We start from the raw sequence: 24,933 nt of genomic DNA, 5'->3' as shown, positions 1-24,933 counted from the left end.
ACATTGAAAAACACACACAAACACTGTGTGCATGTAAGAACATGGAACAGTAAGTCCTACCACCACATAAAACTTTAAATCTTAAATAAACATATGGAAAATGTACCTTGTCATAGGGAGAAGAGGGGATTACAGGTGGGGAAACTGCTTAAGCAAAGTCGTAGAGGTATCAAAGTTCATGTTGAGATCAGATCCAGCAACCTTTGTGGGACAGTTGGATGTACAGAGGGAATAGAGGGGAACGATTGTCTGTAGTCTCATTCAGCCATCTAAAGCTTCACTGAGAATTTAGTTTTTCCAGTGTGTTTGAGTCTACCCTCATTTTGTTGTTTCTACCTGTATGTCCTTTGCTTAACACCTTTCTAAAAGGCGTGTACTTCTCCAACTTGTTTTGTTGGTGGATTTGGAATGCAGTTGTGTTCCTGAACCTGCATTTCTTTAATCCAGCACTGACTGCCTCACAATGCATTAGCTGGTTCACTGTGATTGACCAGGGAGCTGGTGACAAGGGTGAGTTGGAATTCTTTGTGGTGTCTGACGAGTAGTACTCTCCTAGTCTCCTTCCCCCGTTGATTGTATCACTTTTCAAAAAAGCTATAATATTTCTATGCATGCTGTTGAAAAGTAATATCCTTGGATTGCCTTTTTTTTCTACTAATGTTCCTCTACTCCCCAACTATGATCACAAGTATCACAGTCATCTAGGGTATTTTTTTTAATAAGACAGATGTTTGGGTACATTCAAGTCACATTGGATCAGAATTTCTGGGATTATTGTCAAGAAATCTGTATTGGAAACAAGCACCCTATGTCATTAAACAAACATCAGGTGGGGAAACTGCTTAAGCAAAGTCATAGAGGCATCAAAGTTCATGTTGAGATCAGATACTGCAACCATTGTGGGACAGTTGGATGTACAGAGGGAATGTTGCCAAACTCTCTAGTGTCCTAAAGATGAGCACAAATTGAGGGAAATAAAAATGTGAAACCTGTCACTACTCAACATAGATGAGGTTTGATGACTGCATGGAGCAATTGCTTATGATTCTAAACCGATGTCATTTTTTCTTCCTTCAGTTGCCCAGATAATTAACCTTCTCTTACTTTTCATAGAAGCCTTTTCATAGATTCCTGGTAGAATCTAGGTAGTTTGTCTACCATTTTCTCATTTTCTTTTTTTTCTTCCCCCAAGTAACTATATGAAACTAATTTGTATTCTCAAATGAAAATAAATTTTATTTATACTAGAATTGGCAACATTTCAATAGTAGTTCTAAGAGTGATACTGTGAAGAATGAATCACTTGTAAAGTTTTCAAACTATTTCATAAAGCTCTGCAATGTATCATATAACATGGAAAAAATAATCATCAATGTCATCTCGATCATCAACTTAATTTAGAAATGTTGCCATTTTGCTCACTATTATATGCTATGCAAGTATAATGAAATTCAAATTTATGTTGTGAGAGCTCATATTTTATTTTAAACCTTCAACTGCTTATGAGATTAAGTAATCTAACTGCTTAAGAGTACTTTAAATCAATACAATTGCTTCAACAAAATCACATGTACAACATTAATGTCAGCCTTATTTTTTACTTAATTAGTATCAGTTTTCTCAGGAAGTAAAAACTACATGATGAACTTTTCACCTAATTGCTGAAATCCATATACAAATATATATTTATACAAATATGATATATAAAGTTCCATTAACAGAGAAATATTCCTTTAACCTGACAGAGTTCAAGAATAGAAAAAAAATTATATCAAAACTATTACATTGACATGATATATCATATCTAATCTATTTGTGTAGTGATATTATCAATTTAGCATGGACTTTTAGGAGAAATGTCTTTGTCTTATACATGTTTGATTCCAAGGTATATTACACATTATGAACTACATGGATATGTTTGTAATTAATATATTGTGAATATTCAACCTTTCTTGAAATATATTACATATTAACAATTTAAGTCACCAACACTACATTATACCTTCTATTCATTAGAGTCTCAAAACTATTCATCATGAATATAAATAAGACATCAATATTTTAATATTTTTTCATTTATTTATTCCTTAGTGTATCTTAACATGCCATTTTTAATGTTTAGAAAACAAAACAAACAAACAAACAAAACGTCATTAGATAGGCTTATGGAATAATGACCATAAAGCACAGTATACTGTAAAAAAAAATAGCATGTTAAAATGTCAATCAAAAGAAAGCAAAGAAGGAGGGTGCTGTGGGAGCAGAGAGAAAGGTATCAGGGAGTACCTCCACAATAATGCTGCATGTTAACTATAATGTCAGGGAAAGGATATTAAAATTATTTGTACATTGGATACTAGAAATATCATATATTTCTTTCTTGATTGGAAAAAGCACTGATACTAAGAATAAAGTAATTGAATATAAAATAAATAATTAAGTATATGAAAAATATTTAGGGTGAGTAAAAGGTGATACTCTTTTGTATTTGTCTTTGTCTCTCTCCCCATACTTTTCTCATCCCAATAATAACGATAATCAAGGTGAGAAAAAATTAAGGTTTGTGTTCTGTTCCAGCCTGTGTGATATTTCAATATTATTGTGAAGAGGTAAAAGCTGAAAAAATGAAATAGAAGTATGAATTGTATTTTTGAAAATGTATGCTGATTGAAGAATAATTAAAAGAATTTAAGAAAAGCAGGTTTGGAGAACAGTAGAAAAAGCTAATAAAAAGATTTTGTTATAATTTAAGACAAAAACTTTAGTGTTCTATGAAGCATTGACAGTGGATGAAAATGGAAAGATTAAAATGATGAAAATTGAAACTCATTTAATGTGAAAACACAGGGTGGGGGGTGAGACATCAGTATTAGTGGGTCAGGTTTCAGGTAGGAGACAGGAGTAAGGGGTGCAGTAAACTGATGTAGAACAGAGAAACAGAAATAGTGGTGTTTTGCAAACTCTCAGCTTAGTTTTGAACATAAAGGGTAGAATATGCTTGCTCCTCATACAAATCATTTGCCATCATTTGTGTATACTGGTCATAATTCAGTAAGGATTTATCTTTGAAAAATATATTTGGTGGGGCTGGGGTTGTGGCTCAGCGGTGAACCCTCACCTAGTATGTGTGAGGTGCTGTGTTCTATCTCAGCAGATATATGTATTTATCAGCAAAATAGATTATAAGTGAGTATGAACAAGAAAAGTTAAGTAAACTGAAAATTTGCCCTTAGAAGAAAAAAAATGATGAGGAGGTAGAAGGACAAACAAAACATGGATGCATAGAAATCAACAAATATTTTTAGGAGCTATAAACCACATTTTGATTAATCAAGAAATTATAGAAGAGGCTAAAACACAACTGATTATTTTGTGCATTATATTCTTACTGCTTTTGCATCTTAGTTGATTATAATGAAAGAAAACTACATAGAAATATAAACTATTAATGATTTATTAAATCTCTGTAAGTGGGTGTTTCAGAAACTTACTTACCAAAGGACATTTGTTAATTAATTTTGATATAAAATCATCTTTATTATATAATTAATATTAGTGAGTTTTATGTGTTTTCAAAATTAAAATGTTTCAAATTATTTATTGTTCATTTATTAATTTTATTTACATCTATCTTTAACTAATACATTAAGGTCTAAAAAGTATAAATATTTGTAGAGTAACAAGTAATATTTTAAAATCTTTGAACTTGTGTAATATTTATATCAGGATAACTATATCTATTGCCTGGAACATTAATCATTTCTTTATGGTGAAAACAGAATCCTTTCTCTACCTTTCTGAAGTATACAGTATATTGTCTCTATTTCTATTTTTATTGTCATAAGTAACAGAATTTCATTTTGTTTTCATGGCTGAATAATATTCCATTGTAAATATCTACCAAATTTTCTTTATTTATTTATCAAGTGTTGCGCTTCTGTTGTTTCCTTTTCTTGGCTTTTGTGAATAAGGCTACAGTAAACATGGCAGTGTCTTTTTTTTTCTTTTTGACATACTTTTTCCATTTCCTTTGTGTATATACTCAAAGAGTGGAAATATTATATCATATGGTAGCCCAATTTTGAAATTTCTGAGGGAGTATCATTCTGTTTTCCTAAATGGCTGTACTAGTTTACATTCCCACCAACAATGTGCATGGCATCCTTTTTTTCCATTTTCTCCTAGTTCTTGTTATCTTTAGTCTTTTGATGATAGCCATTCTTGCCGGGATGATGAAATGCCTCATTGTGGTTTTGATTTTTATTTCCCTGATGAATAGTGATGTTTAGCATTTTTTCTTATACTTCGTTGACCATAAAATATTAATCTAATGTTGTTGTGATTATAATAGAGGCAATAATTTGAGAATAACCTTTTATATTGCAAATGGTTTTACATAAAGTAAAATAGAATCGATAGATGTATAGATTTTATTAAGCATGGATTAACTCAGGGAACATACACTGAGAACTATGGCATCAGTGGGACATGATCCATAGAGTTTTCTTGTCATGTCAACTCCATCTAAACTGTTTTAGCTCCTCAGCCCAGTCTGTTTTTAATACTATATTTATTTGTTTGTATATTTAATTGACTATCATGTACTAGCACTGTGTTATATATTGAATGACAAGATGAATATGGCACAGTTCTTGTCCTCAAGGAATTCAAAGTATCTAAAACTTCATGTTATTTTAAATTTTTATATATACAATATACTCTTCATACAGTTTTCATTATGAAAAATAAAAAGATTAGTGGTATTGTTAGGGATTTCTTTTCCTTTAGAGATCACATTTTGTCACCAGAAGCACAGAAGGTAATATTTGACTTTACCATAGGCATCTATGAATAATTTAAATCCTTTTTATGGATTGCTCAGTCTAGTTGCAGATCACACCACTAAACAGAGCTATTATTAAACATGGCTTAACTTGACTTGCAATTTAGAAGTGAACTGGTTTACAGAGGAAAGCCAAAGAAAGCCTATATTATTCACTCATTTACATGTACCATACTCAGTTTGTACAATTATAATTCAATTTTTGGTATAAAAGGCTACAATTCTAATTTTGAAGTGATCATAGTTATAATTTAGTACACAATCACAAAATGGAATTTTCACTCATATAGCTATTCAAAAGCACTTGTCATTTTTAAATAAGGAAACAAAGTAGCTCCCATGTATATTAATATAACCAGAACCTGGTATTTGTTAGAACTTTATAATTTTCAAAACATTTTGTATTAGACTTCTCACTTGGTTCTAAGAAATGTTGCATTATTTGACTGTATTTATTGAGTATCTACAGAGTTGAATACTGCAAAACCCTCTCTTGGCTCTGAACTAGGTTTCCCCATAGCGTGGTGGCTGGAGTGCATTGTGAGGTGACTTGTGGAAGAGAGGTGATAATTGCCTGGGCAATCTCAGGCAGCATGCCTTCTTGCTCTTCAGTTCCTTCATAGACATCTCAGATCTCAGGATTCGATAAAAACACTGAGGAGACTCAGAATTCTGCTTTGGCTTCTGCAGAAATCTTAGGGAAGATTCTGCCCATTTTCTCACCTATTCATAGATATAAAATTTTCAAATTTTGTAGATCACTAGGACACTCTGGCAAATTTAAATCTGGTACAGAGTCTCAAGATACTATGTAAAAGAGAGCCCTCCATAAATGCATCGCCTTCGGTTTGCCCTCTGAAACCACTTGGCACTGAGAAGAACTGGGAGAGAATAGTACAGTTACATGAATTTTACATTCTCTTTAGGTAACAATCTTATTTATCTAGGATTATCAATGTTATATATAAAGAATAGTCACTAGTGACCTGTTTCTAAAAGAGATTTCTGATTTAATTTCCAGTTGATAACAGGCAGACTAGAGTTATGGGAACATGAAGGGAATAAGTTTATTAAATGTACTAATTGTGTTAATTCCCACATGCTTTCTTTTTTAAAAACCAATTTACCTGCAGTCCTGCCTGGCTTAAATTGACAGAATATGTTAACAGTCCTCAGCACACTATCTGTTATATGAAGAAAAAATGCAGGCCCAAATGCCAATTAGAATACAAATCACTCTCTCTGAAAAGGGGGGGCTTTTTACACATACCAGATCCTGGAACTCAGGATGAAAAGGATAATCCACCCAAATCATAAAATCTATAAGAACAGTTTCCTGTGAGTACAGTCAGCTTGGTCCAAAGTGACCTACAGTTGTGATGACAGTGAGGACTTGAAAGTCCAATGTCATCCTGCTATCCATCAAGACAAGAGGTGGACCTGGGTAGGATTCTATGGAAACTTCCCTGGGATCCCTAATAAAATCAAAGACAGGAAAGGACATATTCTCACTCTCTGAGAGGACCAACCCACCATTTTCCTTGAGAATGTTCCCCTTTCCTATCACCACCTAGCTGGACTGGCGATGAACAGGGATCAAAGGAACTGACTGTATCAATAACTAAGAAAATGGTTAATTAACCACACAGCACAGAAACATAAGTTTCTAAGGCAGGATGGCTCAGCTTGGTGACCCCAAGGGTCAGCTCCAGCACTGGAAAGACAAAAGAGTGAGCACACGGGAAACTTTCTATTTATTGGGGAAAAGACATTCAAGAATATTCCACCCAAATAAGGCAAGGATTGGGTTTCAGGGGGTTGCCCATTCCCACTTAGGTAACGCCCAGGTAGGGCTTGAAGTGGGCTCTGTTGCTGAGCTAGGGGGTAAAGGCCACTTGCTCTGCACAGCTTTCGTGTTTGTGCCATAGCTGTGCCCCCATAGCTCCAGGCCGGGGGAACCAGCTCAGCTCAGGGGCAAGGGGTGGCTCCCCACACTTTCTGCTTTCCCATCCCTCTAACATGCTGTTAAACTCATGCCTGTTACTCTAAGGAACATGTCTGAAGTCTTTCTATCCTGATCCCAAGAATCAGTGTTTGCATGGAGGCTAGAGATAGGGGGCATGGTTTGCCTCATGCTACCTCAGTTTTACAAGTTCCAGCCCTGTAACACAATGGTGGTCCTCCCTTAAGGATTTATCCCATTCCCACAAGCATTAGACACTGAGGTTGATCTTGACATCCTCAAGTAGTGGGGTCTGTCTTCCTTTCCTTTGAACTTAGAATGGAACTAAAGACTGCTCTGATTAATATAGGGAAGAAGTAATGTTTTATTACTCTCTTAGATTATAAAAGTAATGGCTTCTGTCTGGGTTTCTCTCTTTCTTGTCATGTTTACATGTGGATTATAGTCACTACACTATTTAGAAGCCCAGACTACATGAAGAGTCCTGGGGGAGTTCCTATGTTTACATTTCTAAGTAGTTCCTAACAGACCTGGAGCCTTGAGCACCTAACATGATAATAAAGGAAACTTCACATAGCCCCAGCTAAAAAGAAGAACAAAAACAAAACAAACAAACAAAAAAATACACCATCTCAAAGACCAGCGCCAGTCTTCTTTAATACAATTTTAAATATTTATCGTTACCAGTAGTTATATCTTGCTGCATAACAAATCACAGATTTTATTTGGTTCTGAATTCTAAAAAGGTTTATCTAATAGGAATGGTTTAACAACCGGAGACCTTTGAAAGATTGTATTTTTATATGATTCCATGGTGAAACCCTCCAGAACATTGTTAAATATAAATGACAAGAGCAGATAGTCTTTCCGTGTGTATATTAGAGAAGATGTGTTTAGTTTTCACCATGATGTTAGCTCTCAGTGTCTTAGGGATACATTATCAGTTTGAAGAAGCTGCCTCTAATCTGAGTTGCTAATCTGTTTTGAACTTTTATCATGAATGGATGTAGGATTTTTGTCAAATACTAATTCTGAATTTGAGATTCAGATGTGACTTTTTATCTTTCTTCCACCAATACAATCAATAAGTGTTCATTCTTTGATGTTATATTAACTTTGCCTCATTAGAATATCATTTAAGTGGAATTTAAATGGTCTTTGCTTCATTTGGTTATCATTATTTGTTAAAATCACACTTCTGGGATTGATTTAACATTTTAATGTAATTTTTTATTTATATATGACAGAAGAATGCATTACAATTCGTATTACATATATAGACTACAATTTTTCATATTTCTGGTTGTATACATAGTATATGCACACCAATTCCTGTCTTCATACATATACTTTGGATAGATGACTTAACATTTTATTAAGGAATTTTGGGGCCTTTGTTTATAAAATATACTGGCAGGATGGCAGGATGGCTCAGCTCAGTGACCCCAAGGGTCAGCTCCAGCACTGGAAAGACAAGAGAGTGAGCACACAGGAAACTTTCTATTTATTGGGGAAAAGACATTCAAGAATATTCCACACACTTCACACTTCTTGTGAAGTTTTTGTTTGGCTTTGTTATCAAGTGATAAATATTTCCTCTGTTTTGAAGAATTTACACTATTTGGTTTTTAAACTTTTGATAGAATTTCTAGTAAAGACATCTGGGAAAAGGCTTTTCTTTGTGAGGAGATTTTTCATTATACCTAAATTTTCATACCTGTTTTAGGAACACAAATGTTTCCTATTTCTTCTGTCAGTTTTGATCATTTGAATCTTTATAAGAATTTGACCATAATCTTTTACTATTTTTTACAATAAAATAATTTATCATATTTCTTTACAATATTTTGTTTTGTTTATGATTAAAATATATTTCTTATTTTATTCTGATTTTGGTAATTTTTTTTTCTTTTTCCTTATTTTAAAGTTGTACTTTAAATATGAATAGGCAATTCTAATTCTCATTGATTGAGCATGAGAACAGACTGCAATATCGTTTAGGATTGGGACAAACATCTGACAAAATATTTTGAAGGCATGAGAGACAAATACAGAATACTTTCTTTTCTTTTATTTCCTTTTTTTTTTTTTTTTTTGGTACCAGGGATTGAACTCAGGGACACTCAACCACTGAGCCACATCCCCAGCCCTATTTTGTATTTTATTTAGAGACAGGGTCTCATTGAGTTGCTTAGTGCCTTGCTATTGCTGAGGCTGGTTTGAGCCTCCTGCCTCAGGCTTCAAAGCGGCCAGATGTGCACCCTGCACCTGACCAGAATTATATCTTGGTTATCATAAATGGACCACAAATTATTAATTAACAGATTATTAAAATATAAACAAAGTAGACTAATGATAATGGAAATTTAAATGGTCTATTAGGAACATCACAATTATGTGTGACATCAGTTGTTTAATGTTTACTAAGCCAATAATTGAATTTGTTTTTTAAGTATTAAATAATAACTAAACCCTGTATAATTTTGTTGTCAAATATTTGGTCATTATACTCTTGCTGAATCAAAGTTAAATGAAATTTCATTATTGCTCTCTGAAATATAGATTAAATGGCTCAGAAAGAAAATAAGTCATTACTTTTTCAACACACTTTAGTAAATTATATACCTAAATGAAAGAATGCTGCATTACTTTTATTTTTTTTTTCTTTTCTTTTTTTTTATTGGTTGTTCAAAACATTACAAAGCTCTTGACATATCATATTTCATACATTTGATTCAGGTGGGTTATGAACTCCCAATTTTACCCCAAATACAGATCGCAGAATCACGTCGGTTACACATCTACATTTTTACATAATGCCCTATTAGTAACTGTTGTATTCTGCTACCTTACCTATCCTATACTATCTCCCATCCCCTCCCCTCCCATCTTCTCTCTCTACCCCATCTACTGTAATCCATTTCTCTCCTTGTTTATTTTCCATTCCCCTCACAACCTCTTATATGTAATTTTGTATAACAATGAGGATCTCCCTCCATTACCATGCAATTTCCCTTTTCTCTCCATTTCCCTCCCACCTCATGTATCTGTTTAATGCTAGTCTTTTCTTCCTGCTCTTCCTCCATGCTTTGTTCTTAGTTGCTCTCATTATATCAAAGAAGACATTTGGTATTTGTTTTTTAGGGATTGGCTAGCTTCACTAAGCATAAACTGCTCTAGTGCCATCCATTTCCATGCAAATTCCATGAATTTGTCATTTTTTAGTGCTGTATAATACTCCATTGTGTATAAATGCCACATTTTTTTTTATCCATTCATCTATTGAAGGGCATCTGGGTTGGTTCCACAGTCTAGCGATTGTGAGTTGTGCTGCTATGAACATCGATGTAGCAGTATCCCTGTAGTACGCTCTTTTAAGGTCTTCAGGGAATAGTCCGAGAAGGGCCATAGCTGGGTCAAATGGTGGTTCCATTCCCAGCTTTCCCAGGAATCTCCATACTGCTTTCCACATTGGCCGCACAAGTTTGCAGTCCCATCAGCAATGTACAAGAGTACCCTTTTCCCCACATCCTCACCAGCACTTGTTGTTGTTTGACTTCATAATGGCTGCTAATCTTACTGGAGTGAGATGGTATCTTAGGGTGGTTTTGATTTGCATTTCTCTGACTGCTAGTGATGGTGAGCATTTTTTTCATGTACTTGTTGATTGATTGTATGTCCTCCTCTGAGAAGTGTCTGTTCAGGTCCTTGGCCCATTTGTTGATTGGGTTATTTGTTATCTTATTGTTTAATTTTTTGAGTTCTTTGTATACTCTGGATATTAGGGCTCTATCTGAAGTGTGAGGAGTAAAGATTTGTTCCCATGATGTAGGCTCCCTATTTACCTCTCTTATTGTTTCTCTTGCTGAGAAAAAAACTTTTCAGTTTAAGTAGGTCCCATTTGTTGATTCTTGTTATCAACTTTTGTGCTATGGGTGTCCTATTAAGGAATTTGGAGCCCGACCCCACAATATGTAGATCGGAGCCAACTCTTTCTTCTATCAGACGTAAAGTCTCTGATTTGATATCTATCTCCTTGATCCACTTTGGGTTAACTTTTGTGCATGGCGAGAGGAGGGGATTCAGTTTCATTTTGTTGCATATGGATTTCCAGTTTTCCCAACACCATTTGTTGAAGATGCTATCCTTCCTCCATTGCATGCTTTTAGCCCCTTTATCAAATATAAGATAGCTGTAGCTTTGTGGATTAGTCTCTGTGTCCTCTATTCTGTACCATTGGTCCACCCGCCTGTTTTGGTACCAGTACCATGCTGTTTTTGTTACTATTGCTCTGTAATATATTTTTAAATCTGGTATCGCTATACCACCTGATTCACACTTCCTGCTTAGAATTGCTTTTGCTATTCTGGGTCTTTTATTTTTCCATATGAATTTCATGATGGCTTTATCTATTTCTACAAGAAATGCTATTGGGATTTTGATTGTCATTGCATTAAACCTATAGAGAACTTTTGGTAATATCGCCATTTTGATGATGTTAGTTCTGCCTATCCATGAACAGGGTATATTTTTCCATCTTCTAAGATCTTCTTCTACTTCTCTTTTTAGGGTTTTGTAGTTTTCATTATATAAATCTTTCACCTCTTTTGTTAGGTTGATTCCCAAGTATTTTATTTTTATTTTTGAGGATATTGTGAATGGAGTGTTTTTCCTCATTTCCGTTTCAGAAGTTTTGTGGCTGATATACAGAAATGCCTTTGATTTATGTGTGTTGATTTTACATCCTGCCACTTTGCTGAATTCATTTATTAGTTCTAGTAGTTTTTTTGTAGACCCTTTTGGGGCTTCTAGGTATAAAATCATATCATCTGCAAATAGTGATAATTTAAGTTCTTCCTTTCCTATGTTTATGCCTTTAATTTCTTTCATCTGTTTAATTGCTCTGGCCAGTGTTTCGAGAACTATATTGAATAGAAGTGGTGATAGAGGGCATCCCTGCCTTGTTCCAGATTTTAGGGGGAATGCCTTCAATTTTTCTCCATTCAGAATGATGCTAGCCTGAGGCTTAGCATAGATAGCTTTTACAATGTCGAGGTAAGTTCCTGTTATCCCTAGTTTTTCTAATGTTTTGAACATAAAGGGATGCTGTACTTTGTCGAATGCTTTTTCTGCGTCTATTGAGATGATCATATGGTTCTTATTTTTAAGTCTATTGATGTGGTGAATAACATTTATTGATTTCCATATATTGAACCATCCTTGCATCCCAGGGATGAATCCTACTTGATCATGGTGCACAATTTTTTTGATGTGCCTTTGTATCTGATTCACCAGAATTTTATTGAGGATTTTTGCATCTAGGTTCATCAGAGATATTGGTCTGTAGTTTTCTTTCTTTGAGGTGTCTTTGTCTGGTTTCGGAATCAGGGTGATGTTGGCCTCATAGAATGAATTTGGCAGAGCTCCTTCTTTTTCTATTTCCTGAAATAACTTGAAAAGTATTGGTATTAATTCTTCCTTAAAGGTTTTGTAAAACTCCACTGTATACCCATCCAGTTCTGGGCTTTTCTTGGTTGGAAGTCTTTTGATTGCTTCTTCTATTTCATCTATTGTTATTGGTCTGTTTAAGTTGTGAGTATCCTCCTGACTCAGTCTGGGCAAATCATATGACTTAAGGAATTTATCGATGTCTTCACTATCTTCTATTTTATTGGAATATAGGTTTTCAAAATAATTTCTAATTGTCTTCTGTATTTCTGTAGTGTCTGTTGTGATATTGCCTTTTTCATCCCATATGTTAGTAATTTGAGTTCTCTCTCTTCTTCTCTTCATTAGCATGGCTAAGGGTCTGTCGATCTTATTTATTTTTTCAAAGAACCAACTTTTAGTTTTGTTAATTTTTTCAATAGTTTCTTTTGTTTTAATTTCGTTGATTTCCGCTCTGATTTTAATTATTTCTTGCCTTCTGCTACATTTGCTGTTGTTTTGCTCTTCCTTTTCTAGGGCTTTGAGATGAAGTGTGAGCTCATTTATTTGTTGGTTTTTCCTTTTTTTGAGGAATGACCTCCAAGCGATGAATTTCCCTCTTAAAACTGCTTTCATCGTGTCCCATAGATTCCGATATGTTGTGTCTGTATTTTCATTTATCTCTAAGATTTTTTTGATTTCCTCCTTTATGTCTTCTGTAACCCATTGATCATTCAGTAACATATTGTTCATTTTCCATGTGATGTAGGATTTTTCCTTCCTTCTTTATCATTGATTTCCAGTTTCATTCCATTATGATCAGATAAAATGCATTGTATTATCTCCACCCCTGTATATTTACTGAGGGTTGCCCTATGGCATAATATATGGTCTATTTTTGAGGAGGATCCATGTGCTGCTGAGAAAAAAGTGTATCCACTTGATGATGGTTGATATATTCTATATATGTCAGTTAAGTCTAGGTTGTTGATTGTGATATTGAGTTCTATAGTTTCTTTATTCAGCTTTTGTTTGGAGGATCTGTCCAATTGTGAGAGAGGTGTGTTGAAGTCACCCATAATTATTGTGTTGTGGTCTATTTGATTCTTGAACTTGAGGAGAATTTGTTTTATGAACGTCGCAGCACCATTATTTGGTGCATAAATATTGATAATTGTTATGTCTTGTTGGTGAATGGTTCCTTTCAACAGTATATAATGTCCTTCCTTATCCCTTTTGATTAATTTAGTATTGAAGTCAATTTTATTCGATATGAGGATGGCCACCCCTGCTTGCTTATGAGGACTGTGTGCATGGTATATTTTTTTCCCAACCTTTCACCTTCAGCCTGTGTATGTCTTTTCCAATCAGATGTGTCTCCTGGAGGCAGCATATTGTTGTATTTGTTTTTTTAATCCATGTTACCAGCCTATTTCGCTTTATTGGAGAGTTTAAGCCATTAATGTTTAGAGTTACTATTGATATATGGTTTGTACTTCCAGCCATGTTTGATTATTTATCTTCTTCTTTTTTTTTTTTTTTTTTTTTTTGTTTCTCCATGGTTAGCTTTCCCCCCGCCCTCTGTCTTTATAGAGGCACTTCCCACTGATGGTTTTGGTTATTGTTTTTCATTTCTTCCTCGTGTAGTGTTTTGCTCAAGATGCTTTGCAATGCTGGTTTTCTGGCTGCAAATTCTTTTAGCTTTTGTTTATCATGAAAGATTTTTATTTCATTGTCGTACCTTAATTTTGCTGGATACAGAATTCTTGGTTGGCATCCATTGTCTTTCAGTGTTTGAAATACGTTGTTCCAGGATCTTCTCGCTCTCAGCGTCTGTGATGAAAAATCCGTTGTTAACCTTATTGGTTTACCCCTGAATGTAATCTTCCTCCTTTCTCTTGTAGCTTTTAGTATTTTCTCTTTGTTCTGTATATTGGATATCTTCATAACAATGTGTCTTGGTGTTGGTCTACTGTGATTTTGTGTGCTCGGTGTCCTGTATGCATCTACAATTTGTATATCCGTTTCCTTTTTTATTTCTTGAAAGTTTTCTGTAATTATTTCTTTCAGCAGGTTACTCATTCCCTTGATTTGAATCTCTGTACCTTCTATCCCGATGACTCGTAGGTTTGGTTTTTTTATGTTATCCCATATCTCTTGGATGTTTTTCTCGTGGTTTTTAACCAGCCTTTCTGAGTTGGCTAGGCTCTTTTCAAGATTATATATTTTGTCTTCATTATCTGATGTTCTGGCTTCTACTTGCTCCACTCTGTTGGTGATACTCTCAATTGAGTTTTTAATTTGGTTTATCGTTTCCTTCATTTCTAGAGTTATTGTTTGGTTTTTTTTTTATAATCTCAATCTCCTGATAAAGATGCTTAACTTCTTCTTTTATCTGTCTATGTAATTCATTTTCAAAGTGTTCTTTCACTGTTTGGATTTGCTGTCTCGTATCTTCTTTAAGGTTCCATTCCATCTGTCTAAGGTGTTCCTTGAGTTCTTTATATGACCATTTTTCTGCTGACTCTAGGTCCTCCTGAATATTTAGGCTGTCCTTCATTGTTTGTACTCCTTTTCTTCCTTGCTTTTTTATGCTGCTCATGTTACTTCTTGTTCTGTTTGACTGCTGAGTTACTGTTTACTCTTATAGATTTATTTGATACTTGAGAGGAAAGATATTAGAAGGGAAGGGAAGAAGTCACTAAAGAGAATGAGAGTAGGCAGGTAGAATTCAAGGAAGGGGGGATAAGAAAATTGAAAAGAAATGAAAAGACAAAAGAAACAAGAATAACAAAGATTAGATAATAAAGAAAGAAAGAAAAGACGAAAAAAAATTTTTAACAAAAATAATAGTGATAATAAAAAATGAAAATTAAAATTTAAAAAAAAATAATAATAATAATAAAATAAAATTTTTTTTAAAAAATAGAAACATTGAAAAAAGTTAAAGAACAACAACAAATAAAAATTGAAAATGAAATAAAAAGAAGAAAAAAAAAAAAGAAAAGAAAAAAAATGATAATAATATTAATAATAAATGCAGTCCTAGCGTTCTATTAACTTCTCTTCCAGTAGGTGGAGCTGTGCCCACTGGGCCAAGCTTCTCCTCTCAATAGGTGGGAACCATTCACTGTGCAGCAGCTCTTTCTCCTAGACTGGGCGAGTCTCCAATCCTGAGTGTCTAGGGCCTTGTCTTGTGTTTCCTCAAGCCAGGCCATGCTCACCTGTGGCGCTCACCACAATACTGGCTACACTCCAGGTCTGCTGCTCCTGGGAGCCCTGTTTTCATGAACACCTGGGCTCACTCTCCCTGTTTGTCTCCCTCAGACCCTAAGTTTGTAGAGCTTGGGGCTGAGATCCCCCAGCGAATTTGCTTGCCCTCCTATAGCCACACCCCCGGTAGCTGGTGCAAGAGACCTCAGTTGTCAGCACTGGTGGAAGCGGTAGCCGGGAGTTCTGCGCTGCGAGTCCCGCACCACTCCTGATTCCCTCGGTCTGGTTATTGCGTTCACAGGAGAGCTGGGAGTGGCCCTTAAGGTTTCCCTGCTGTGTGGAGAGAGATGACTAGGGGATTACACACCTGTCGCGCTGGTTTCAATGCAGTTATCTCCTCCGCCCGTGACGCCATTTCTCTGCCATGGTGGTATCCCATGCAAATGGTGACCGTTTGTTCCCTTTGCCAGGTGACCAATGCAACGGGTGGGTCCTGACTGTCTCTACCAATCCCCGTTTCAGTCCTGTGGCCACTGCCTATGAAGGCTCGGTTGGCTTTTACCTCTGTAAGTTTCTAAGGGCCGGCCAATTATTTCAGCGGGATCATTAGTGCTGAGTCACACGAAGCAGGCGAACTGGAGCTCAATTGCCTCTGATTCGGGCTCTGTGTGTGTGTTCTGAGGGGCCCAGCCTGTACACCCCAGATCCACGTCAGCTCAGCATTGCCTAGTGATCCTGAGCAAACAGAATTTAGACAGTTTACGGCTCCCTATGCCCATGCAGTTGAAGATGTCAGAGACTTGATCTCTCTGCGCCTGCCACCATGTTACATCTCCTCAATGATATTCATGTTGCCCTTACATCTTCCTGGTATAAGCAAGTTCTTGGGATTATACAAACTGCTGCTTCTGTTTCCAGTCCAGATTTCTAGAAATGAAACCTTGCCGCTGTCTCCTCCGTCTCTGGGCCGCGCTCAGGAGCGCCGCGCTCGTCTGCGACCGTAGCAGAGCCGCCCTGGCCTCCGCAGCTCTTCAGCCCGGTGCCCGGCCCCAGGGGCCCAAGCGGCTGCTGCCGTGGCTCTCTGTCCCCCTCCTCCGGAGCACGGGTCCCCTGGCAGGGGGGTGCAGAACGACCCCAGAGCAGGCTCTTCCCGAAGGTGCAGCAATGAACAGGCCACCGAGACGTTCGAGGCTGCAGTCCAGCCTTCGGAGGACAGGGCTCGGCACGCAGCCCAGCTCCAACCTCTAGGTGCGGCTGCCGGACAGTGTATACAGAGCCATCAAGACAGCAAGCAGAAAGCAAATGGCGGCTCCCAGGGAGTGGATTTTCGGCACAGAAACCACAGCCCCGCCAAAAATCCCAATCCACAAACTCTCCCTGTATAAAAAATATTCAAAAAAAAAAAAAAAGGAAAAATATGTGTGGCACACTGAGCTTTCTTTGCCTCGGGTACTTACAATCCACTGCTGATTACACATTCAGCTTCTCTGCCCAGAGCGAAGCGAAAGAGGAAGCAGATGGGAGCAAAGCGCCCACGGCTCTGAGCAGCCAAGCGTCTCTTTTTCGATTTCTTTGTTCTTCCTGCTCCTTGGCAAAGTGGTCCGCTACAGATTAACAGTGAAAGGAGCTCTAACAGACTGTGCGAAATCTCTATTAAAGCCGCTGCTTTGAGCACCACGCTCAGCACTTCAGCAACCCCGTACGCAGCGGCAATCTTCCTCCTAAAACCACAGAATTGTTTCACACAACAAAGATTTGTCTTAGTTAAAACTAATTTTTTTAAGAGTTCCATATGCATAATAGGGTTAATGATAGTGTCTATATAATAGTTGCCATGAACCATAAATGAGTTAATCTGTATAATGTGTTTTAGAATGTTGTTGATTCATTGTTAACTTTTTAAAGTATTAGACATTTGTTTTATTTTTATTGTTGATATACAGTTTCTTTAGAAATTTAAACCAAGTTTAGCAAATTTACTGACTTTTATCCCTATTCTGCACTACATAAATATAAGTACAAATAAAAAACTGTATCTAGCTAATCTCCACAGTCTATAATGGTAATAAAAAAAATAAGAATTTCACCAAAACATTGAAAGTTATGTAAAACATCATCTTATTTATACAACAAATCTATGAGGTAGGACTTATTGATATCATATGTTTTACATGGGGAAACTCAGTGAAATAACTGAATAAGAAAGGTTCAATAACTTTTGAAAACTAAGCCAAAGCTTTTTTATCAAATAAGTTAATATGCTTTCACCAATATCAATGTCTACATCATATGTATTTTCACAATCATTCTCCAAGATTAATAACATATCTTTCATAATTACACCAAATATCCTCATTTCATATATTCTCTGTCCATACTGGTACACAAGAGTAGATTTCGCAGTGACATATGGCAATGTGTAGATATTTCTTATATTAACGTTCAACATTTTTAAATTTTTTTCTACTGAATTTTATAGACTTGTGACAATCAGTCATTCAAAAATATTTGTGTACTCATTTATTTAAAGCTTTCCAGATAGAGGTGTATAAGAATATTTTGAATATTCAATAACACTGTAGAAGAACTTAACTTCTTCTACAGAAGAGTCAAGACAGAATGTATGGTAGAATATATATGTCTTTCAGTTTCATACTCCTGGGCTTGCATTTGTAACTCCCCATTCTTCTAGCTGTGTGATCTGGGTAGGCCTTTAAAAATTTGAGACAACTGATTCATCTGTAAAATCTTAAAGATAAATTTTGTATGTTGTAAGCTAAACTTACAAAATATTAAAGCATTATGTTATAAATAATTTATCAAACTAATTATTTATAACAATACATTTATGTTTTGTAAGTAATATTTTTATGTTTTGTAGTAAATTATTTATAGCATCCTTCAGCAAATGACAGGTAGCCAAGGGTAAGTTATTAGGTTGAACCCAAACCCTGTGATGGGATTTTAACAGATGCCTTTTCAGTTGAGATTTATTTTGATACTGTAGAAAGAAACTATTCTCTAACAAAAGTTTGCTTATTCTTTTCTTTCATATAACCAACAAATAATTTCAAGATATCCTAGCTTTCTATAATGTTCCTTGATTTTACTCCCTTAAGTCTATTTTCTTAATTATAACTTCTGTAAAGCAATCTCTCTTTCTTCTTGATACTTATCATTCTTTTATTCAGGAAGAAACTTCTGACTGGATTAATTTCAGAAGGGTCATTTAAGATGTAAAACATGGCAGATAGTAAAATTTTTACTACATTTGTAAAACTTAGAAAGCTATATTTTTTAATCTAATAAAAAATATTGCTAATGGCAAAGATTACTCTTGTGAACTAACCCTGGTAAGATAGTTAAGTCATTCCACCAGAAATGCCCTAAACTTATAAAATGCCAGCTAAGTGGTTCGTCTTACCTAATGGTGAGTTTCAGGGATGAACTCTGGTAACATGCCTTGTTTGTGTTCTGACACCTAAGCATCAGTGTTGCACTGATGTTCTTTATTGAAGAAAGAATAACTAAAACAATTTTAATCATAATTTATGTTTTTATGTTTCAACAGGTAACCCATTATTAACCAGCAAAGTCAACATACTAATTAATGTCTTAGATGTCAATGAATTTCCTCCAGAAATATCTGTGCCATATGAGACAGCCGTCTGTGAAAATGCAAAACCAGGACAGGTATCTTAACAATAGTGTAAATCAAGAGTATATAAAAATATTGGTGGTATACACTTGTAATTTCATTGACTTGTGAGGCTGAGAAATGAAGATAACAAGTTTGAGGTCAGCCTCAGAAATTTAGTGAAACCCTATTTCAAAAATAGAGAAGTGAAATGTAACTCATTGGTAAAGAAACCCCGGGTTCAATCCCAGAACCCACCACCCCCCGCCAAAAAAAAAAAAAAAAAAAACATGTTTAAAGATGCATCATATGTGTATATTTTCAACTCTAAGTCCAGACAAATATACATGTGCATATGCTCATATTCAGAACAAGTCCTCATAAAATAAATCATAAGAGATATTAAACTTGTGTGGATGATGGTGAATAAATGGATGTGAAAATAATCCTATAGGGAATAAAGTTTTGATTTCCTAGCAAGTTCTTTGGATTATGCATTCTGCCATTTTTGTACTCTCTTACTGTGGCTTATCTAAAGAACTTGACTGTGAGCAAACACTCTATGGTGATATATTGATGTAAACTTCAATCACTTCTAAGTAACATAACCACTTAGGTAAATTGAATGAGTTTTAATTCTTGAAATAAATTTTACATTTGAAACAATATTTTTAAAGGGCACGCTTTAAAATTTACTGTCTTTCAATTTGTGCATGTAATACTTCTTAGTATATTATTTGTCCAAAAGCTGTGCACCAGTGATATGTACTATCAATATAACTATTATATGAAGTTTAAATAAAATTTAGAGCCCATGTTCACTCTAGTAACATTTCAAGTGTTCAGTAATTGTATGTGTCAAGCAGACACCATTTTGGTGAGTAAAGTTACATTTTCATAAGCATGGAGACTTCTAGATTGACTGTGTTGTCCCAATCATTCATAGATGATGTGAAGAAATCACTAAATGAATTACATGACTACATATTTTCATCATGTTACCGCAAATAAGAAATCTGCATCATTAATTTATAATAGTCACAGAATGGAGTAAACCTTATCACCTTGAAAGCATCCATAATATTCATGGATGTCTGTTTCGCTTGTTCTGCTCCAATGTTTTTAAAAGTAGATGCTACATAAATATTTGAGCATAAATTAATTAACTAATTTGGATAATTGGAAAATTAAAAGAAGTTTGCAAAACTTCTACACATTAGCTATTTTTCACTTTTGAGGAGCTCCACTGTGCCAAAGTATATAAAAAAGCCATTTTTGTCTTCTGGATACTTAGGAATATTAATAATATCAGACTAATCAAAATCTTATAATGCTCCAAATGAAATTAGCCTCTGGGAACAGAGCTCTATTTTGCTATATTTGTCTAATAAAGTAAAAGATTTGAACTACTGGTACAAGTCCATGTTACTAGAGATCAACCAGATTTTCTTTTTTGTGGACAAAATAGTGAAAAATCTGTTGTGTTCTTGGGAACTCTATACCAAAAAATATCTGTTGGGTTTTTGTGTCCTACTCCTCAATACTTATGTTCAAAGCACAGTGCTGAAATGTCCCTTGAGTTTGCAGGGTGTGTGATATATTGCCATTTTCTGTTTTGGGGACCCAACTACAGTGCTCCTGGCATACAAACCATGCATAGCAAATAGCTTTCTCTTCTGGATTATTATTGAATATATATAGATATAGATATAGATATAGATATAGATAAAATACATATATGTATACGTGTGTGTGTGTGTGTGTGTGTGTGTACTTTTAGAAAAAGAAGAGAAATAGTAGGGAATAAGTTGGTCTTATGTAAGCCCGTGAAAATTTATGTGAGAGTTATTTTCTTCAGGGCAGTGCTTTCCAAATAACGTTTCCAGATAAATGAATGTCTTTAATAGTTTCTATATGCTGTCCTAAGACCATTTTCTTTCTTCAAAAATATGTTCTTGATATTTTGTTGTTAAATATTTTTAATTTAATAGTGGCACTTGCTAATAGCATTAAGAAAACAAAATAAAAATTGACAATCAAGTATTGGTTCCTTAGTAATGTACAGAACTTTTAGGGGTGAAATTCTGATTGGAGTACATTGGTCTGAGTCAAAAAAAGTTAATTTTTCAGGGTCTGTATCAAGATTCTTTCTAAATTATTATATTCTATCATCTAATGATAAATTATAAAAGTCTCATTCATGACAATTATACAGGGAAAATAACTTCTGTGCAAAGAATTTGCGCTATGATAAGAAATTTAAATTTCGAATCCAGAATCCAAAATTCCTAATTTTGTTACTAATGCTGCACTGATACATAAATGCCAATAGCAGTTGTTATTCATCTATCCATCATTTAGGTATCTCTCTGTGTGCCCAAATATATGGGAAGGTAAATTGTAGTCAGGAGATTGGATTTAACCAGGAATAAAAACCAGAAATAAAACAAAAATTAAAAGCATCATTTAATAGCATCAGTCACATGATGAATATTTTACACAATTATTGCAGGTTACCATAATTTAATATAACGTCTTCCTCTGCCAGATTGAAATTTAGTTCAAAAGCATGATCCTCTGATCAGCACACATCCTTTGTCTTTTCCCATACATGCTTCCAGAAATTAGTCTGTCTGCACACAGCTATTGGATATGTTGATTCAAAAGTGCCTGAAAGCCATTCTGATTTTGTTTTGTTTTGTTTTTGGTGGAATGGAATCCATATTCTTGTGCATGCTAAGTAAGCACTCTACCACTGAGCTGCCTGTCTAATCACTTAAAGCCATTGTAACTTGCTTATCTATATAGTGAATTATGAATGTTATAGTTTGGCTCTGAGAAATTACTTTTTGATTGTTTTCAAATTTAACAGCATCTTACTGAAATATCAGGAATTTAACTAGACTATATGCTACTTTTGGTGACAGTGAAGAACATTTTTGAAATAGGGATTGTAATGCTTATTATGGAAATCTATAAAAACATATTTTTTGTTCCTAATCAATGAGGGAAAATTAACCTAACAACAGAAACAATATACACATTCTTTCTTTGTTTCCCATTGTTTTATACATGAAAATAAAACTCATTCTAACAAACAACAGTTCTAAAATTTTGCTATTTCTAGCACTTTTAGATAATCAAATATTTTGTTTCCAGTAAGCAGCTTCATGTTTAGGCTGGAAAGCATTCAATTCATCTAATTTAAAATGCAAACAAGTACATTTTAATTTCATTTTGCTTATTAGTGAGAATTTTCAATGCTGTTAAGCTTTTCAGTTTCACATATATTGATTTAGAATTAACCTGTGTCCTATAATTGAGCCTGCTATTAAAACCTGTAAACATTTAGAAAATTGTTAATAAAAATTATGTGTGAGTAATTGGCCTGTTGAAATAAATTCAAAAAGTATAATTTCTGTAGCATGCTTCATTAAATGGATTTATAAACGTGTTATGTAAAGTTCCTTTCAAAACTGATTGACTTCAAGTTTAATCTTAACTTTGTTACAGATAATTCAGATAGTCAGTGCTGCAGATCGAGATCTTTCACCTGTTGGGCAGCAGTTCTCCTTTAGATTATCCCCTGAGGCTGCCATCAAACCAAATTTTACAGTCCGTGACTTCAGAAGTAAGTATAAACACTTAAAGGTTTACCTTTTTCAAGTAGCTTTTTCAAAGGCCACATATAGAGGAATCAATACTTTTCTTAAAAGCATTCAATTTTGTAAAATAAAAAAATCCACATATGAGAAATCCAACATTGCCTAAATAGTAATAAGTTAAATATTTATATATGGATCTATCTAGAAGGCCAATGTATTTCCACCATACAAAGGAATGTCTCTTAATGAGCCATGCATGCAAAAAGCTACCAGACAAATTGAAAGTTGTCCCTATCAAATATATCCTTTGGCTCCCATGCATATTTCTTGTACATACAAATAGGTAACTCTATAGTACCTGTCTTAGTTTAATAACACTCAGTATAGCACAGGTTACTACTGTAGATATTGTAATTAGAATGATTCACAGGCCATACCAAAATGGTTGACTCTCAGAAAATTATACTAAACGATGAGAACTTCACTGTACTTGTATTAAATTCATGTATACAAAGTATGAAACATAATAGTTGTAATATATTAATGCCATTATAATTTTAGTTATCCCCTCATATACCATGTTTACACTTACTTTCTACTACTATTATGGCCAGCACTGCTACTACTTCTGCTATTACTATTGCATGTGACACTATTATATCCACTACAAAAAAAAAACATAAAGAATACTGGATTTCAGATGCTTCTCAATGTATGATAGGATTATGTCTCCATAAACTCATTATAAAGTTGAAAATATACTAAATTGACAATGCATATCATATACCAACCCTACTAAACATCAGGGATTAGCATATCCTATCTAAAATGTGTTTAGAACAGTTTGTTAATCTGCAGTTGGTCAAAATCATCTAACAGATTGTCTATTTTAGAATAAAGTTTGGAATATATCATGCAATTTTTAAATATCATACTAAAAATGAAAAAGGTAACAATTTCATACTATGGGTATGCTTTCATACAACATATAGACTAAAAATATTTAACCACGAATTTGGAAACTGCCTATATTAAGGTTTATGTGTTCTCTATTAAGATTGCAAATTATAGTTTTGCTTTTTGTTTGTTCGGTTTTTTTTGTTTGTTTGTTTTGTTTTGACGTTTTTATCTCTTAAAAATTATTTTTTTTTTTGGATTTTATAAATAAAGTGACCACTGGAGTTTAAACTTCAGGGGCACTCGACCACTGAGCCACATCCCCAGCCTTATTTTATATTTTATTTAGATACAGGTTCTTACTGTGTTGTTTTGAGCCTTGCCTTTGCTGGGGCTGGCTTTGAACTTGTTATCCCCCTGTCTCAGCCCCCTGAGCCACTGGGATTACAGGCATGTGCCACACTGCTCCTGGCTTCAAAATTTCTATATGCTAAAAAATAAGAATTAAAATTCCAATTTTTATAATATTGGGTAGTGAGAAACTAAAGTTTTAATAAATTCTGTTTCTAGAACTAAGTACTTAAATTATAATGGGATGATAATGATGGTGATTATTGGTAGACGCCCAAGGATGTTTTGAGAAAACTGGGTTTGCTTTGAATAATTAGAGAAAGAAATTGGAGTCCCCATGTTTTGTCACCAAAGAAAGTTGAGTGAGAATGACTCAATGCTGGGGTCTGAAGAACAGCTGTACATGAAACAGCATCCCAAAGTTGAAGGATTTTATAAATAAAGCAACCACATGTTTTATCATGAAAATGGTAACACTTCTGAGAACAGAAGTAAACAATATTTATAGTTTTCAGTTAGAGCAACACAAATAAAACTGAGCTGTTCAAAATAAATCAGGTCATTATGTTCACACTATTTATAAATAAGCTAAAGGTGTAGTAATTCAAATAGAGTTATTTTATAAGTCTTTGAAAAGTTTATGCAACAGTATAACATGTTCATATTTTCATTTTGGGAAGATCAGTCTTATGTAATATGGAAAAGACATGACATGGAGAAACGACTAGTCCTGGCAGCTTTGCATTATTGGGTGAGACTGGCTGTGAAGAAGAAGACAAGAGGATGGAGAAAGAATACATAGAGCCCAATGCAGGATGCCCTTGGTTTAATTCATGAATATAATGCAGACAAATCAGATTTCTAGATCATAGGATTGACACACACATCACTTACTCACCCTGAGTATTTGCTATACCCTCCTAATCTGTCTTTGTTGGAAGACCAAGATAATCATGACAATATGGACCAGACCCTCTGTCTCAGAATCAGTGTT

At 34.6% G+C, this 24,933-nt stretch overlaps 1 protein-coding gene across 1 annotated transcript in view; it reads left to right on the top strand.

The window, feature by feature from the left end:
• Cdh12 (cadherin 12) overlaps nt 1-24,933 on the top strand; it is a gene marked incomplete at its 5' end in the record, with an annotated part of 195,156 nt that overhangs the window by 163,486 nt on the left and 6,737 nt on the right. Inside the window, 2 exon segments of the mRNA XM_058571854.1 lie at nt 19,021-19,142; nt 22,600-22,717. Of these exon segments, the coding sequence (XP_058427837.1) occupies nt 19,021-19,142; nt 22,600-22,717 (240 nt within the window).

This window comes from Marmota monax, unplaced genomic scaffold (genome assembly GCF_021218885.2).
Source record: "Marmota monax isolate L192 unplaced genomic scaffold, Marmota_monax_Labrador192_F-V1.1 WCK01_AAM20220418_F8-fsc00456, whole genome shotgun sequence".
NCBI lineage: Eukaryota > Metazoa > Chordata > Mammalia > Rodentia > Sciuridae > Marmota > Marmota monax.
This window is presented reverse-complemented; position numbering and strand designations above follow the sequence as displayed.